The 16,299-nt window shown below is 34.8% G+C and overlaps 1 protein-coding gene across 5 annotated transcripts in view; it reads right to left on the bottom strand.

Moving 5' to 3' along the window:
• The window catches only part of NHLRC2 (NHL repeat containing 2), a 74,751-nt gene that overhangs the window by 9,259 nt on the left and 49,193 nt on the right, over positions 1-16,299 (bottom strand). For all 5 annotated transcript variants that reach the window (XM_056803772.1, XM_056803776.1, XM_056803778.1 and 2 more), the window contains exons 10-11: positions 9,324-9,533; positions 5,622-5,844 (exon numbers count right to left, since the gene is read on the bottom strand). In XM_056803772.1, coding sequence (XP_056659750.1) covers positions 5,622-5,844; positions 9,324-9,533 — 433 coding nt within the window. The remainder of the gene's footprint in view (positions 1-5,621; positions 5,845-9,323; positions 9,534-16,299) is intronic.

The following is a 16,299-nucleotide window of genomic DNA, read 5'->3' on the forward strand; positions in this document are numbered from 1 at the left end:
CTATTGCTTTTTGGCAATTATTTTGCATTGTGAGAAGTCATATTCATATTCATTGACTTTTGTATTCCGACGCTTCCAGATAATTGTGTTTTATACAGGTGAAGTTGTTAGAAATCCAACTTCCTGGGGGCAGCTGGGGGGCTCAGTGGATGGAGAGCCAGTCCTAAAGATGGAAAGTCCTAGGTTCAAACCTGGCTTCAGACACTTCCTAGCTGTGTGACTTGGCAAGTCACTTAACATTCATTGCCTAGCCCTTACCCCTCTTCTGCCTTGGAATCAATATGTAGTAAATGTAAATTCAGTTGAAAATAAATACTTCAGCCTCTAATGAACTACGAAGAGAAAACATTTTTTAATCACAAGTGTGTAAATACTTCATGTTAAGGTAAGTACATCTTTTCCAAAATCTTTAAATCCTGCAAAATTAAGAGATTGGTCTAAAACATTTTAATACGTTTTGTTAAAATGCCACTAAATATATTGGGCAAAGATAATAATATATGTGTATTCTTTGTTGGAAATTTTACTTTAGTTTAACACCATTAAGTTTATGTCTTGATCATCCAAATTAACATGTTTGCATATTTGATCAAAATTTAAAAAACAAAATGAGACAATTTTCATGATTATACATAACATGCAACCTAAGTTTAGAGATATTTTGAATTTTGATTGTTTACATCACTGACATATTTCTTTTATATTTTAAGTTCTATTGAATTCAGAACCTACATGGTAGACAATTTGTCAAAAAGAGACCAATCAATGAATTGCTTTCTTTTCACCTGGGATATCAGGAAAGAAGTAATATGCAGATTAGTGAAACATGACCCAATAAAGATGGCTCATGCTAATTCAATGATTACATTTTGTGTATTGAATACATTTACAACAATGTGTCTTTTTAGACTCATTTCACAGGGTTACTTCTCTTATCCTCTCCACTGAATGCTCGCTCTCTCTCTCTCTCTCTCTCTCTCTCTCTCTCTCTCTCTCTCTCTCTCTCTCTCTCTCTCATCTCTGTGTCCCCATGGCCAGAGGAGCAGTATTAGATGGTGTAACTGGGCAATAAATGGATCAACAAGCATTTATTAAGTGCCTTCTATGTGTCAGACATTGTACTAGGTATTCTAAATACAAAAGATATGTCTTTGCCCTAAAGAAAGGAGGCCACATTCTAGTGGGAGAGAAAAAATGTACAAAAATAATATGAAATACAACATTAAATACAAGGACATTTTTTTGGGAACAGGACAGGAACAGTTGGGGAAGGGGGTCAGGAAGGGCTTCACATATAAAGTATCCCTTGAGCACAGTTTTGAAGGAAACAAGGGATTCTAAGAAGTAAAGGCGAGGTGGGAAGGCATTATAGGCCTGAGCAGAGATATGGAGATGGGAAGTGATGTGTTCTGTGGGAATTAAAATCCTGACTTTATCACTAATGTGATGTTCAATTCAAACCCCAATATAATTTCCATTACTAATGATTAGGGATTCAATTCTAAATCCAATGTAATATTCATTATGCTTATTTTATTTTTGATAACAGGAGGGATGGTCTGAATTCACATAACTATTGATTCTCCAAGAATGAATTATCCAAAGCATGTTTTAAAATTCCAAGTTCTCCTCCTCCTTCCACCTACTAGGCCCAACAGTTGTCCTTCTCTGGTCAAACAAGAAAGGTAAGCAAGGCACCCTAAGGTAGAGACAGGAGGCAGCATGTACAGACAAGTCAAACTACCACTACCAGCAACTTGACTATCATTTCCCCAGAGAGCCTGCGCCCAAGATCCTTCAGAAGAGCAGCGTTTCCCAAATGACCAGACCTCCTTCCAGTCATCAGTGGGGGGAGAATTCATTGTACAGAGGAGACCCAGCTTCCTCATTACTACCAGCAATAATTGCTGAACTACTACAACTAAGTGGGCAAGTAGAAGAGCCCTGGGAATGGCAACACATTCTAGACTAACAGTCCTACTTCCAGTCATTATATGGGAAGGCAACTCCTGTGGACAAGGAACTAGCTATACCATCAATTGGCAACCAATTACCACATTCAGGGCAGGCGGGCCAGCCTAGCAGAAGAAGCTGGGCAACCTAAGGGAGAGACAGGAGGTCACAGATGCCAGCTAAGTTAAACAACCATCACAAGTCCCTGAACCTAAGAAGAGCCTTGGGAACAGCCATGCTTTCAGCCCAGTAGCCTCAGTCATCCTGGGAAGCAACGGAGATGTAGCACTGCCAATTGCTCCTGTGGGTACTAATAGAGATTTGGGGAAAAAAATTTTTGTCACTCAAGTCCTTAGCACTATCAAATAATCCAACATTAGAAACTTATGATTAAATTTCTCTGGAGACTATATGTTAATTTATAATTATATATTAGTAAAAAGCCAGAGAGAAAGAAAGATCATATGATCACCTGGCCATCCTAATTGTTAACCACTCACCATGCTACCTGACTCCACAAGCAAGAGTCTTCAGCCCAAAAAGAGAGCACAAGCCTGCTCCAGCCCCTATCTTATGAGGCCACTCAGCCTGTGTCTCAGCCTGGGCCAGACCCAAGTGTTTGGGATGCCAGGAGTCACATGGGACCTAGCGCCAGCTTCTTAGGGGAGCCGGGGAGCCCTGTTGTCCTGCCATAGTGTGTGTGTGTGGCCAAAGGGTAGGGCTAATAGCAAGGATGGGTTTTCAGACAGAATAAGAGGGCATGATTTATATTAAATTAACACAATCAGTTATGGTTCTATCAATAGAAAACACATTAAAGAAGAAGCACTAATATCTACTTAGCTGATATATCCTAAAGATCATAGGACTTCTCCCATCTAACTTGCAAATGAAACCTTCCACTTGTGCTATCTCCCTCATTAATACTAAGGGCCAACATTTGAATAGCCCTTACTACAAGCCAGGAATTATGCTAAGTGATTTACAAATATCTCATTTGATTCTCACAGTAACTTTTCAGGGTACATACTATTATTATCCGTGTTTTACAGATGAGGAATCTAGGGTAGATGGAGGTTAAGTAACTTGCTCAGTCACAGGGCTGGGAAGTGTTTGAGATTGGATTTGAACTCTGATCTTTCTGACTCGAGGTCTGGTTCTTTATCCTCTGTGCAACCTAGCCAATACGTTCCTTAAAAGCAGAGACCATCTTCTATGGTTTATTTGTACATCAGTACTTTTTCTCTAACTTTTATCCATCCATCCATCCATCCATCCATCCATCCATCCATCCATCCAGGATTGTACTAAGCCTGGGGATATAAAGGCAAAATACAATCTCTCTGTTTTCAATAAGTTCACAGCTACACGGGGGAGACAACATGCAAACAACTATGTACAAAGAAGACCTACAAATACATATATACATGTCTATGATCAGTTAGAGGTAATCAACAAGAGGAAAGCACTAGCAATAAGGATTGGGAAAGTTTTGTGTAGAAAGTGGGATTTTAGCTGAGATTTGAAGGAAGCCAGGGAAGATAAGGAAATGAAGAGGAGGAGAGAATTTCAGGCATGGGGGACAGCCACTGAATGTGACTGTACCAGCATGTACCATGCTGGGAGAAGAGGATGTATCTTGTTGAGGAGGCCAGTGTCCTAAATCTCTGGGTGAGGCATAAGAAGACAAAAAAGTTTATAAGGAGATATATCACAAAGGGCTTTGAATGCCAGAGAATTTTATATCTAATCCTGACAGAGAGCCCCTGCAGTTTATGGCCAGTTCAGCACTTTAGGAAGATCAAAGCATAAGCTAAATGTATTTCTACAAACACAAATAATTTTAATATGAGCTTACAGAAGATGTAAATGAGGGATGTGAAATGTCTACTACAGAAAACTCAAACTCCAAATCAAATATATGTAATTTTAAACGACTTACTGTTTGAAAGTGGTTGATTGTGTCCCCCTGCTTTTTTCCAACAATTAAAACCTGCCTGCATACCCAACATACTAAGTTTAAAAAAAAAAAAAAGGGATGTGGAACAGACACCCAGGGATGAAGCTTTTGCAAACAGTGGTACATAGAAGGCACCCAGCAAAGGGCAATATTAATGAATGTTTTCAGATAAACTATGGAAGGTACCACTGAACACTTAATGTGGTATTGTCCTTTTCACAAGGAATCCTGCAGATGTGACATTTCAGTGATCTACTTAAAACTTTTGAACTTTTTCTGTGAAAACAAAATCTGTTCCAAAGAAATCCTTGTTTTGACCAATAGCTTATTGAAATCAGTTCTGTACCTATCTCAGACAAAAGTATATTTAATCTTTATGACAAGTATCTTTAAAATAGAAATAACCTGCAAAAAGTTTAACTAGGAAGCAAAATGTATATCAAAGACATTTCTTTATATAATAACAACTCCTTGCATTGGTATAACAACTTATATGATTAAGAAGGTTCACATAACTTTTCTTATTCAACACATCCATGAAAGGGAGGCATGCAGATGAATAAATGGAAAGAGAAGTAGTCCTCTACAAATTATGAATCAGATGTAGGGATGGGTAATATTCCAGGCTTTCTGGTCTCTTCTTCAGCACTCTTTCTCTTATGTTCAGTGTCTCTAGTGATAATGATTTCAGGGTTTAAGCTTAACAAGAAATCTTGCACATGATTCTCTTCTTCAGCTGGCAATGAATGCCAATCATTTTACTTACTAAAGTGTCCAGTCTTACTACCTATGATGACAAAAAAATATAATTTAAAAAGAACTTCTCTACATAATTTCATTCCCTTTTAACACTGAGGTAGCAATCATGACTTATAGGAGAAGCTCTTCAGAAATTTTAGGAGTATAACATATTGGTTTGTCAGGGTAGATAGTAGCTTCTAGCCACTAGTTGAGATATAAATGAATTTTCACTCAATCCTCTTGAATCTTATCCAAATGTCTTTCTCTATATCCTTTTTGTCTATTTTCTTTTTGCTTCCTCTGAGTGAATGAGTAAAGGGCAGTTTCATAGAATCACAGAATTTTAGAACCTACATAGCCAATTTAACATCATCTTACAGAAAAGAAAACTGAGGTCCAGAGAACTTGTCATTTGTTTAATATCATACATCAGCAAGTGACAGGGCTGGACCAAAAATCTTCTAGTCCAATAATCTGCAGTTTCTATTGTTTTTCCTCATTTAAATTTTCCTGTTCATAGTGGCTCCATTGAAGACAAACATAATAATGGCAAAGAATAATTTCAGAGATATATATTCTGATTAATTTGGTCAATATGTAGCTTCAGGTGGATTATTATCTTTTAGCATATGAGAGAAAGAGTAATTTAATTCATTAAATTCATTAAAGAGTAATGAAGATCACCAAAATGGTTATCAAAAAAGGGACAGATATTAATAAGTGTTGAAACTCACAAAGCAGTTAGTACACTATCTCATTTGATCCTCACAGCAATCTTGGGAAATATTATTATTTCCATTTTAGAGATAAAGAAGTTAAAGCTAGTATCTAAAACAAGACTTGAACTTAGATCTTTCTGACTCCAGGTCCAATGTAATTTAGTGTATATTTACATCATTTTAGATGATAAAGGGGGAGGAGAAGCATGTTAATAATATGTCATTAGTAATATTACTAATGTACTCACCTTCAGCTGTTAGAAACCAGAAACTGGGTGCTCCTTCAGTTAATTTTGTTTCTGCAGGAAGATCTAATCTTAGTATAAGCTGAAGACTCTGTCCAGGTGATACAGTCAATGGTGAAAGCTTAACATTTGGAGAAGATTTAGGAAGTTTGGGTAGTTTTATTGTCTTCTGCTTTTCGAGAAATGGGCCATCAACAACAGCAGTTTCTGAATTGATGATGGAGAGCTATAAATATTTTTTAAAAGTTACTAAGTACAAATTTGTTTGAAGAGTTACTTTATTAATAATTCTACCTAGAGTGTAGAGAGAGATACTTGCAAATTCATAAGATAGAAACTTCAACAAAAGGAGACAAATAAAACTCATGGTCTCCCATAGCTATACACAAATGCACAAGGTGTGGGTAATAAAGAAGGTGAACTAAATAAAAAAGACAATTTTAAATTAATATCAGTAAGACTTTTTAAAATGAAGCCCAAGACTGGAATATAGCTTGGGAAAAATAAACCTTATAGAAAAAGAACAAACTGAGTTAAAATAGGGGTAGATCAGAAGAGCAGAGTAGCACTGTATATTAAGGGAAATCTAGAAAGAAGAGGATGGGGAGAACAGAGAAACAAAAAGATGTATCAGATAAATAATCTTGGAGTCAGATCAAAAGTCTGTTGCAGAAGCATTATATACTAATAATAGTATGCTTTAATTATCTGGACATCCACTTCACCCTTTCTCTCTAGTTAGAGAAGTCAAGAAATTGTTAACTTCACCTTTCAAATGCTAGACGGGCCAAAGAGGGCCTGGAAATTGATTCTCACCAACAAAAAGAAATTCATAGCTATAAGGGATGCTATGTAATTATCCATTTAATCTTTATGAATTTCTCTATCCCTTGCTTGGTCAAGAACTCTTCCCCTATACATAACTGTGATGTTACTTTGATTTTCTTCTAATTTTATTATCTGAACTTTTATTGGGCAAGATAAAATTATAACAAAATTCTATCTCTATCTCAATCTCAGGTTTTATTCTTTGGAAGTTCATTTATGGATAGTTCAATTTTTCCCATTAAAATATGTTTATAAAATTTTCTTTTCTTGTTCTGATAATCTGGTTATTTTCTATTTTGTTAAAGAGTCATTCATTTTATTTATATTGTTGTTAATATAATAAAAATGACCATCCTACCCAAACTCATCTATCTATTTAGTGCCATACCCATGGAACTTCCAAAAATTTTTTTAATTGATTTAGAAAAAAACATAACAAAGTTCATTTGGAAGAACAAAAGATCAAGGATATCCAGGGAAATAATGAAAAAAAATACAAAGGAAGGGGGTCTTGCAGTCCCAGATCTCAGACTATATTATAAAGCAGTGGTCATCAAAACATTTTGGTACTGGCTAAGAGACAGAAAGGAGGATCAGTGGAATAGACTGGGGGCAAGCAACCTCAGCAAGACAGTATATGACAAACCCAAAGATCCCAGCTTTTGGGACAAAAATCCACTATTTCATAAAAACTGCTGGGAAAATTGGAGGACAGTGTGGGAAAGATTAGGTTTAGATCAACACCTCACACCCTACACCAAGATAAATTCAAAATGGGTGAATGACTTGAACATAAAGAAGGAAACTATAAGAAAATTAGGTGAACACAGAATAGCATACATGTCAGACCTTTGGGAAGGGAAAGACTTCAAAACCAAGCAAGAATTAGAAAGAGTTACAAAATGCAAAATAAGTAATCTGGATTACATCAAATTAAAAAGTTTTTGTACAAACAAAACCAATGTAACCAAAATCAGAAGGGTAGCAACAAATTGGGAAACAATCTTCATAAAAACCTCTGACAAAGGTTTAATTACTCAAATTTATAAAGAACTTAATCAATTGTACAAAAAATCAAGCCATTCTCCAATTGACAAATGGGCAAGGGACATGAACAGGCAGTTCTCAGCCAAAGAAATCAAAACTATTAATAAGCACATGAAAAAGTGCTCTACATCTCTTATAATCAGAGAGATGCAAATCAAAACAACTCTGAGGTATCACCTCACACCTTAGCAGATTGGCTAACATGACAGCTATGGAAAGTAATGAATGCTGGAGGGGATGTGGCAAAGTGGGGACATTAATTCATTGCTGGTGGAGTTGTGAATTGATCCAGCCATTCTGGAGGGCAATTTGGAACTATGCCCAAAGGGTGATAAAAGACTGTCTGCCCTTTGATCCAGCCATAGCACTGCTGGGCTTGTACCCCAAAGAGATAATAAGGAAAAAGACATGTACAAGAATATTCATAGCTGCACTCTTTGTGGTGGCCAAAAATTGGAAAACGAGGGGCTGCCCGTCAATTGGGGAATGGCTGAACAAATTGTGATATATGTTGATGATGGAATACTATTGTGCTAAAAGGAATAATAAAGTGGAGGAATTCCATGGGGACTGGAACAACCTCCAGGAAGTGATGCAGAGCGAAAGGAGCAGAACCAGGAAAACATTGTACACAGAGACTGATACATTGAGGTACAATTGAAGGTGATAGACTTCTCCATTAGTGGCAATGCAATGTCCCTGAACAATCTGCAGGGATCTAAAAAATACTATCCACAAGCAGAGGACAAACTGTGGGAGTAAAAACACTGATGAAAAGCAACTGCTTGACTACAGGGGTTGAGGGGATATGACTGAGGAGAGACTCTAAATGAACACTCTAATGCAAATACTAACAACAGGGAAACGGGTTCGAGTCAAGAACACATGTGATAACCAGTGGAATCATGCGTCGGCTATGGGAGAGGGAAAGGTGGTGGGAGGCAGGGCGGGGAGGAAAAGAAAATGATCTTTGTTTCCAGTGAATAATGTTTGGAAATGACCAAATAAAATAATGTTTAAAATTAAAAAAAAAGAGAGATGCTATAAAAAATAATTTCGCATATAGAGTAAGTACTCTTTCCTTTTTCTTTGATCTTTTTGGGATACAGGTCTAACAATAGCTAAGTCAAAGAGCATGTAAATTAGTAAATTTCTGTGTATAAATTCCAAATTGTTTTCCAGAAAGATTGTATTCTATATTCATATATATACATACACATATGTATGTAGCTATATAATGCCAGGCCTATGATTTCATCAATGTTAGAACTTGCTGGTATGAGAATTCTCTCCAGCAAAGCAAATGAGAACATTTTTTTAGTCTTAAAAGAGAATTGCCTGAGGACACTGAGAGGTTAAGTGATTTGCCCATCATCCCATAGCTTTTATGTATCTAGGCAAGATATGAACATAGTTCTTTCTGACTTCAAGGCTGGTCTCAATCCCTTATACTAGGTTGCTTCTCTTGTTCACATATAAATACAAATAAAGATATATATGCAAATAATGGTAATAAAAAACAAAACAAAAAACTAGAACTCCACTTTATTTTAGTAGGACCATCAATATTTCTCCAAGCATCAATATATTTTCCAAATTCTCAGCACAGATGTAACATTTATTTTCAGAACAATATGATATCTTTAAAGCAATCTTGCTAGTCTGGTTATCAAAAAATATCATGGGCAATTATTTACTATTCTGAATTTTCTTCAATCATTTGATATAGAGGGATTTTGTCTAGTTAATGCTTTACATTCTATAAGAAGTGTGATAATCATTTTAATCTAGTAAAATATTTAATTTATAAATTAAAAAATTTCTACTTACCACAGAAATAATTTTTGTTTCCAAATCCATCACTTTAATTTGATGATTATTTGTATCGGCAATATATAGCAAATTACCATTCTCTCCAATACACAAGCCTCCAGGTTCATTAAAAGTTGACTCTGTAGAAGTTGAACTAATAATATTACTTGCCTCTCCGGTACCTGCAATTGTAGTGCAGTTTTTTGTTTTGGGATCCACAACTTTAATCTAAGGAAAAAAAATAATAATTTAAAGACTCTGAAGTAGGATACTATATTTTCACTGTTTATGGTGAGTATATCTTATTCCAATTTATCATAGATGACAAATGGAATAACCTTATCTGTTGCAAACTGAAGGACCTAAATATGAACCATGTTTTACTTTTTTTTAAAAAAAATCTTATTGTGTTTTGTTTTTCCATTACAAACATTTATAGATTATCCCTTTTTGAGAAAGATCTCTTATAACTAAGTAAAAGAATTAAAACTAATAATAGTAACTCCATATGAAGTAAATGCAACATTTCACACTTGAAACTGCCCCTTACCTCTCTAATTAAAAAAAAAAAATGAAATCCATTTTCTCTCCTTCCCACTTTCACTCCACCGAGGGGGGAAAAGAAATACAAAATTTTTATAACAAATATGCATAATAAAGTAAAACATATTTCATCATCTATCTTTTGGAACTGTAAATGGCCATTGTTTGATCACAGGACTTACACCATTCAAAGTTCTTTTCAGTGTTATTGTTATAAATTTTTCTCTTGGTTCTGCTCATTTTGTTCTTCATTAATTTATAGAAGTTCTCAAAGTTATTCACTTTTGTAACACTGATGCTATAGTATAAATTTTTCTTCAGTTCTGCTCACTTCACATAAGTCTGTCCACATCTTTTTGAAATCATCAGCTTCCTCATTTCTTATATCAAAGTGCATATAAAAATGTATTCAGAATTTCTAAATTGTTGGGAATTTTTTAAATTTCCAATTGCTTGGTTTTGGGTTTTTTTTTCCACCACAAAAAGAGATGCTATAAATACATTTTATAGTGTCTTTTCCTCTTTCTTTGATCTCTTTGGGGTATAGGCCTAGCAGTATTCTAGCTGGGTCAAAGGTCATAGTTTCTGAGTATAAGTTTCAAATTGCTTTCTAGAAAAACTGTACCCATTTACAGATCAATCAATAGTATGTGTCTGATTTTTCACAGCCCCCAATCTTTGTTATTTTCCTTTTTGTCACCTTTTTAGTTCTTTTTATTTGTTAGTTCATTTTTTAAAATTCTGCTAATTTGATTTTTAGAATGCCTATTTTGATTTTTAAAATTTTATTGGTTTTCTAATATTTTTAGCTACATTCCATATTTACTAATCTTTTTTTTCTCCTTCTTGGGAATAATCATTGAGAGAGATAAATTTTTTTCTAAGGGTAGCTTTGGCTATATCTCTAAAACTCTGCAATGTCTCTCTATTGTTATTTTTAACAAAATTGATTATTATTTCAATGATTAAAATTTTGATTATCATTTTAATGATTTGTTCTTTTATCTAACAATTTTAGCATATTCTCTAGTTGATTTTTAATATTTTTCAGTGACATTTATTTAAAATGTACTAATGAATCATCAGTTGAGCCTATGCATACTATTCCTACATGAAAAGAAAATCAAAACTATAGTCATATGAACAAATGCTCTCACTTTTTTCTTAGAGAAATGCACATTAAAACAACTCTAAAGTATTACTTCACACCCATCAGAATGGCTAATATTAAAGAAATGGAAAATGACAAGTGCTGTGAGAATATGGAAAAATTGAGACATTAATGCACTTTTGGTGGAGTTGTGAACTGATTGAACCATTCTGGTTAACAATTTGAAACTATGCCCAAAGGGCTATAAAATTGTGCATAATTTTTGAAGACTGAGTTTCTTCCATGATTTTATTGATCCTCCTTTTCCATTTGGTCCATTCTACTTTTCATGGAAGTCTTTTCTTCGTTGGATTTTTTTTGCCTCTTTTTCCAGTAGGTCAATTCTGTATTTTAGAAAACTCATTTCTTCTCAGGATTTTTCTGCCTCTTTTTCCAGTTGACCAATTTTACTTTTTAAGCTGTCATTTTCTTTTTGTATTACTTTCATTTCTTTTCCCCATTTTTCTTTGACCAGTCTTATTAGACTTTGATTTCCTTTTTGAATTCTTTCAGTGCTTGAAACCAATCCCAGTTTTTCTTTGAAGTTGTACATGTGGTTGCTTGTATCTCACCATCCCCTGTTGGTTTTGTGCTTTGTTCTTTGTCACCATAGAAATCTTTGAGGGTTAAATATTTGTTTTGCTATTTGCTCATTTTCCCAGCATTTTTTTGCCTATGGACTGGGCATTCTGAAAGCTGCTGATTCTTTCTCCTCTGTTGCTGGCTTACTGGGATCAGAACTGTGAGTTATTTTGTCCTAGGGCTATATCTTTAACTCTGCAATGCAGGCTTGAAAGGGTCCAGTTCTATGATTTCTGGGCCTCTCTGTGGGCTGGTGTCAAGACCTGGGACTTCAAAGGGGCGGGTTTGAAGTGCTCTTTTGTTGATGTAGCCCTTGTCCTGAGATCCCAAAGTAAACCTATGCCCAGTCACAGAACCTGGTGCAGTAGGTGAGGGGTGGGGTGGGGGTGGGGGTTGGCCAGCAATTTTGCAGTTTGCTTTCAGTTCCCCCTATATCATGAAAATCAACTCTCTCTGCCTACCTTTCAATTTGTGTTCAGCAAGAGAGCCTCCTCATTTGTCTTGCTGTTGGTTTTTGACTCCTGCCATTTTGAGGAGTTTTTAAAAGATTGGTAGGAGGATTGCCAGAGTAGTTTCAGCTTCCATTGCTACTAAGTTGCCATCTTGGCTCCACCCCTTTGTGCATGCCTTTTGACCCTGTAATATTACTTACTGGGTATGTACTGTAATATTTATAGGAAAAATGTGTTTGGGATTGAAGAACAGGGGATACTGAAGGTTTTGTAACAGGGAATGGAGGAGTTGAAGGGAGAGAGGGAATATGGCTGCCGGTGAGGTAAAAGGAGAGAGATGCCCCCCGCTAAGATGTTATTTTTGAAAAATGGGGTTCCTGAGAAATGGGCCACTTATGATAGCCTGAGGGGATGTCTTCTCTATGGAGTGATGTTGAAGATACCCCTGAGGGACAAGCCTCTCCCCAGACCAAGGTCACTCAGCAGGGATCCAATAAGGACAGCTTATAGTTGAATGGCTGTCCTGAGGTTCAGTGCCCTCTATGTAGCCTGAAATGATAGTCCTCTTCTCTGACTGCAGTTATTTAAATAAAGATAAATTTTAATAACAAGTTTGGATTATAGGGAGGTATCAGGGAAGAGGGAATTAGGATTTCCCTAAGTGAGGTTTGAGTCTCTCTCAGCTTTTGAGATGAGGCCATGCCTCACAGGCTGGTGGAGGATTTCTTTTATTTCTATCTATGCTAATCTGTCCTAGTTTTCTTAAGTTCAAAGTCTTAGCAGTAGACAGCAAGAGAAAGAAAAGTTCTAACTTTCAGAGCTGGTTGGGCCTGTCTCTTTGGGCTGATGCCCTTAAAGACCAGCCTTACAGTTCAAACGGCTCCCCTTAAATCCTTTTGTCTAATGACATGATCACAGGAATTCAGGTAGAGCACACAGTTGGGAAAATGAGGAATAGAGGCACTTCTATCCAGAGGCAGGGAGAGAGGCTCCTTCCAGTCCGAGGGCCAGGAAGAAAGAGAGTCAGGAGACCAACTGCCACTCCCAGTTGCCCCTCCCCCCCACCAACTGTCATTCTTGTCAATATCTTCTAACATTCCAACTGCTGTTTGTTCCACCTTATTGGCAGAAAGTCCAAAACTTGATTTAGTTTTCCTTTTCACAGTACCCCAAGGAGTTGTTGTTTTTTTTTTTAAGAGATCTAGGAAAGCACCTAGATGTCCATAAATATTGATAATAGCCTGATTTGTGGAGGGAAGGAATCGGAAATTGAGGGAATGCCATTAATTGGGGAATAGCTGAACAAGTTGTGGTATATGACTTCAATAGGATACTACTGACCTATACAAGATGATGAGAAGGATGCTTTCAGAAAAACCTGGAAAGAATTGTATGAACTGATGCAAAATGAAGTGAGCAGAACCAAGAGAGTATGGTACACAGTAACAGTAATACTGTATGATGATCTAAGAAAATTTAAAAGAATTTATGATGAAAAATGCTAACTATATACCCAGAACAAGTAGAGTCTGAATGCAAGTTGAAGCATACTTTTTTTGAGTTTTCTTACTTTTCTTGTTTTTGTTTTGGTCTGTGTTTTCTTTCACAATTTGGCCAATAAAGAAATATATGCTTAGCATGACAATTTATATAATCGTTACCAAATTGCTTGCCTTCCTGGGAAGAGGGAAAGGGGAGAAGAATGGAATTTGGAATTCCGAATTCTCTTCATCCTTTTTCCCCTCTCCCCTCTTCTTGAGCAGGCAAGCAATTTGGTATAGAGTTTACAGGTTTTCTTCAAAGATTCTCTGGCAAATCCAATCAAAGAAATAACTTTACTCAACAATCTATTTCCATTAAATAATCACCAATGTTCAATTCTATTCATGATTTAGAAGATTCTATTCATTTTTAAATTTCTTTCATGTTTAACTTTTAGTTAGTTTTATCTAAGACAACTATGAATAAACTGAGATTCTTCCTTCAATATAGCTGTATTGTAGTCATTATTTGAACCCATGTCTCTTTCCATTGGACCTCTTGACTCATCATGATATTCAGAGATTGTTGAACAAAATTATTTTTGCCATGGTCTTATTTGCCAGACAATCTTGTTGCATTTAACATAACATGTTGTTTAAGGGAACCTGTAAATTTATATTCTATCAAGGTAAAGGCTTTGTAAAAAAGATCAAACAACAGACAATAATTATTGCTGGATTTTAAAGCATTAAGGGATTGATTTTCAAGATATCAGAAGACAGAGAAAATATGAAAAGAATGGAAAACAATACAGAAGGTGCTTTAATTTAAAAAGTTATCAAAAAGACATCAGCAGCTTCCAAAATGCCTATTTTCTTATTGCTACAAAATATTTATTAAATGACCTATGCACATACATCATGGATAAATATCCTTGTTGAAAATATGAGAAGGGAATTTATAGACTTTTAAGAGACAACATTTTTATAATAGACTACATCTAGCCATTATGTGAAGTGAGCTGTTGAAAACTTAAGAATCTAAATTTTAATATTTGTTGAATAAATACTACAAGAAACTCAAAATCTCCTAAACTATTTTTCTTAGGATGAAGGAAATTTACTATGTAAAACATTCATTATTTATTCAAATCTTTAAAAAATTTAATCAAAATGAAAAATTTTAAGTGAACAATTCAGAAAAACATATGCAAGGTATGTTTATTATATTACTACTAATGGCTTAAATATTAAAGCAAAATTGACACATGCATTTTTGCCAATTTTTCTAAGTAATAATTAAGCAGATATACTTTTGTTAATAATGTCCTTGATCTCCACTTTCCCCCTAATTCTTCCCTGTAAATATTTTTAAAACCCCAAAAGTCCACCAAATGTCCAACTACAAAATCAGAAATATGTTCTGAGATCCTCAGAGACAATGAACCAATTTTTTTTCTTTTTCTTTTTCTTTTTTTGGATAAGAAGAGAATAGTCCAAGTATGAAAAAGCAATTTGTGATTCTCTAAAAAAAAATGTTGTTATATCATTACTAACATTATTATAATAGGCCATTTGGAGATAATTTAGGTGAGTTATACTGAAGCCATTTTAAGAATATTCAAAAAAGAATTAGTATTTTAGAAATCTTTTTGTGTAGTACAAGAAAAACAAGATGGATCACAGTAGGTTTTTTTTCCCTAAAAAAAACCAAAACCTTAAATTTCTCTTCTAATTAAAGACAAAACTAACAACAGTAATAACTTAGCAAAATGCTTTAAATTTTTGAAATTTATAAGACTTTAGACATAATAAAGAATGCATGAAACTTGGCAATTCAAGTCCAAAAATTCTCAGGTATCACCAAGATTTCATTTACCCAATCTTTATTTAGCCTTATTCTCAGAATGATTAAAAAGAGATGTGTTAGATGAACTCTACCAGTTTTTGGAATTCTGAATTATCAATACTCTACTACATATATGTAGAAGAAAACAATCATTTCCAAAAAAAGAAAAGGTTGTCTTTTTGTAATTTCTAACATACGGGTAAAATGCATCTTGAGAAAAATTAACCCCAGAACTATTAGGATCTGTCAAATTTTTTATCTTTCAATCAAAATTGGGGCATGAAAGAAATTTTATTCTCTCCTAAGAATAATTACTGACAATTTTATTAACTTAGTAGTAATACTAATCAATTCTCAATAAGATGTCCCAGAAATAAACAAATGTGAACTGTAGTGTTAAAACTTAATATTAGTATTCTGTGTGATGTCACAAACCACATAAGCTATGTTTGTGTGCTTTGTGTAGTTCTGTAAACAGAGGGGAAAAATTGCAGCATTATATCTGAAAATGTTTTTCAACACAAACATTCATATTTGTTTAGCTTTCTAGCAATTTTTTCTTATTTTCCTTTGTCTCTTTCCATGATAATTTTTTTCTGGTGTATTTCACATCCACCTCTCTTCCACCTCCCCTCCACCTCTATATTTCCACATGCACTCTCTCCCATTTACTGAATAGGTAGCTTTGATTAGCTGCAATTTATGATACTTGATTACGGCCACTGTAAATCTATTTATGTTTTCCCCATTTTTAAGGCCCTGATATAGCATCCTTTCTAAAAATGAAATCAAGAAACCAGAATAAAATAATGAATATGCTTGTCAAGATTCACTAAAAGTAGTATATATTTTAAAATGGCATTTGTAGGAGGCTTTCACAGATTTTTAAACATTTTAATTGCTCTATATGAAAAATAGGGTATTATATAATTATGCT

The sequence above is a fragment of the Monodelphis domestica genome, chromosome 1 (assembly GCF_027887165.1).
Source record: "Monodelphis domestica isolate mMonDom1 chromosome 1, mMonDom1.pri, whole genome shotgun sequence".
NCBI classification, from domain to species: Eukaryota; Metazoa; Chordata; class Mammalia; order Didelphimorphia; family Didelphidae; genus Monodelphis; species Monodelphis domestica.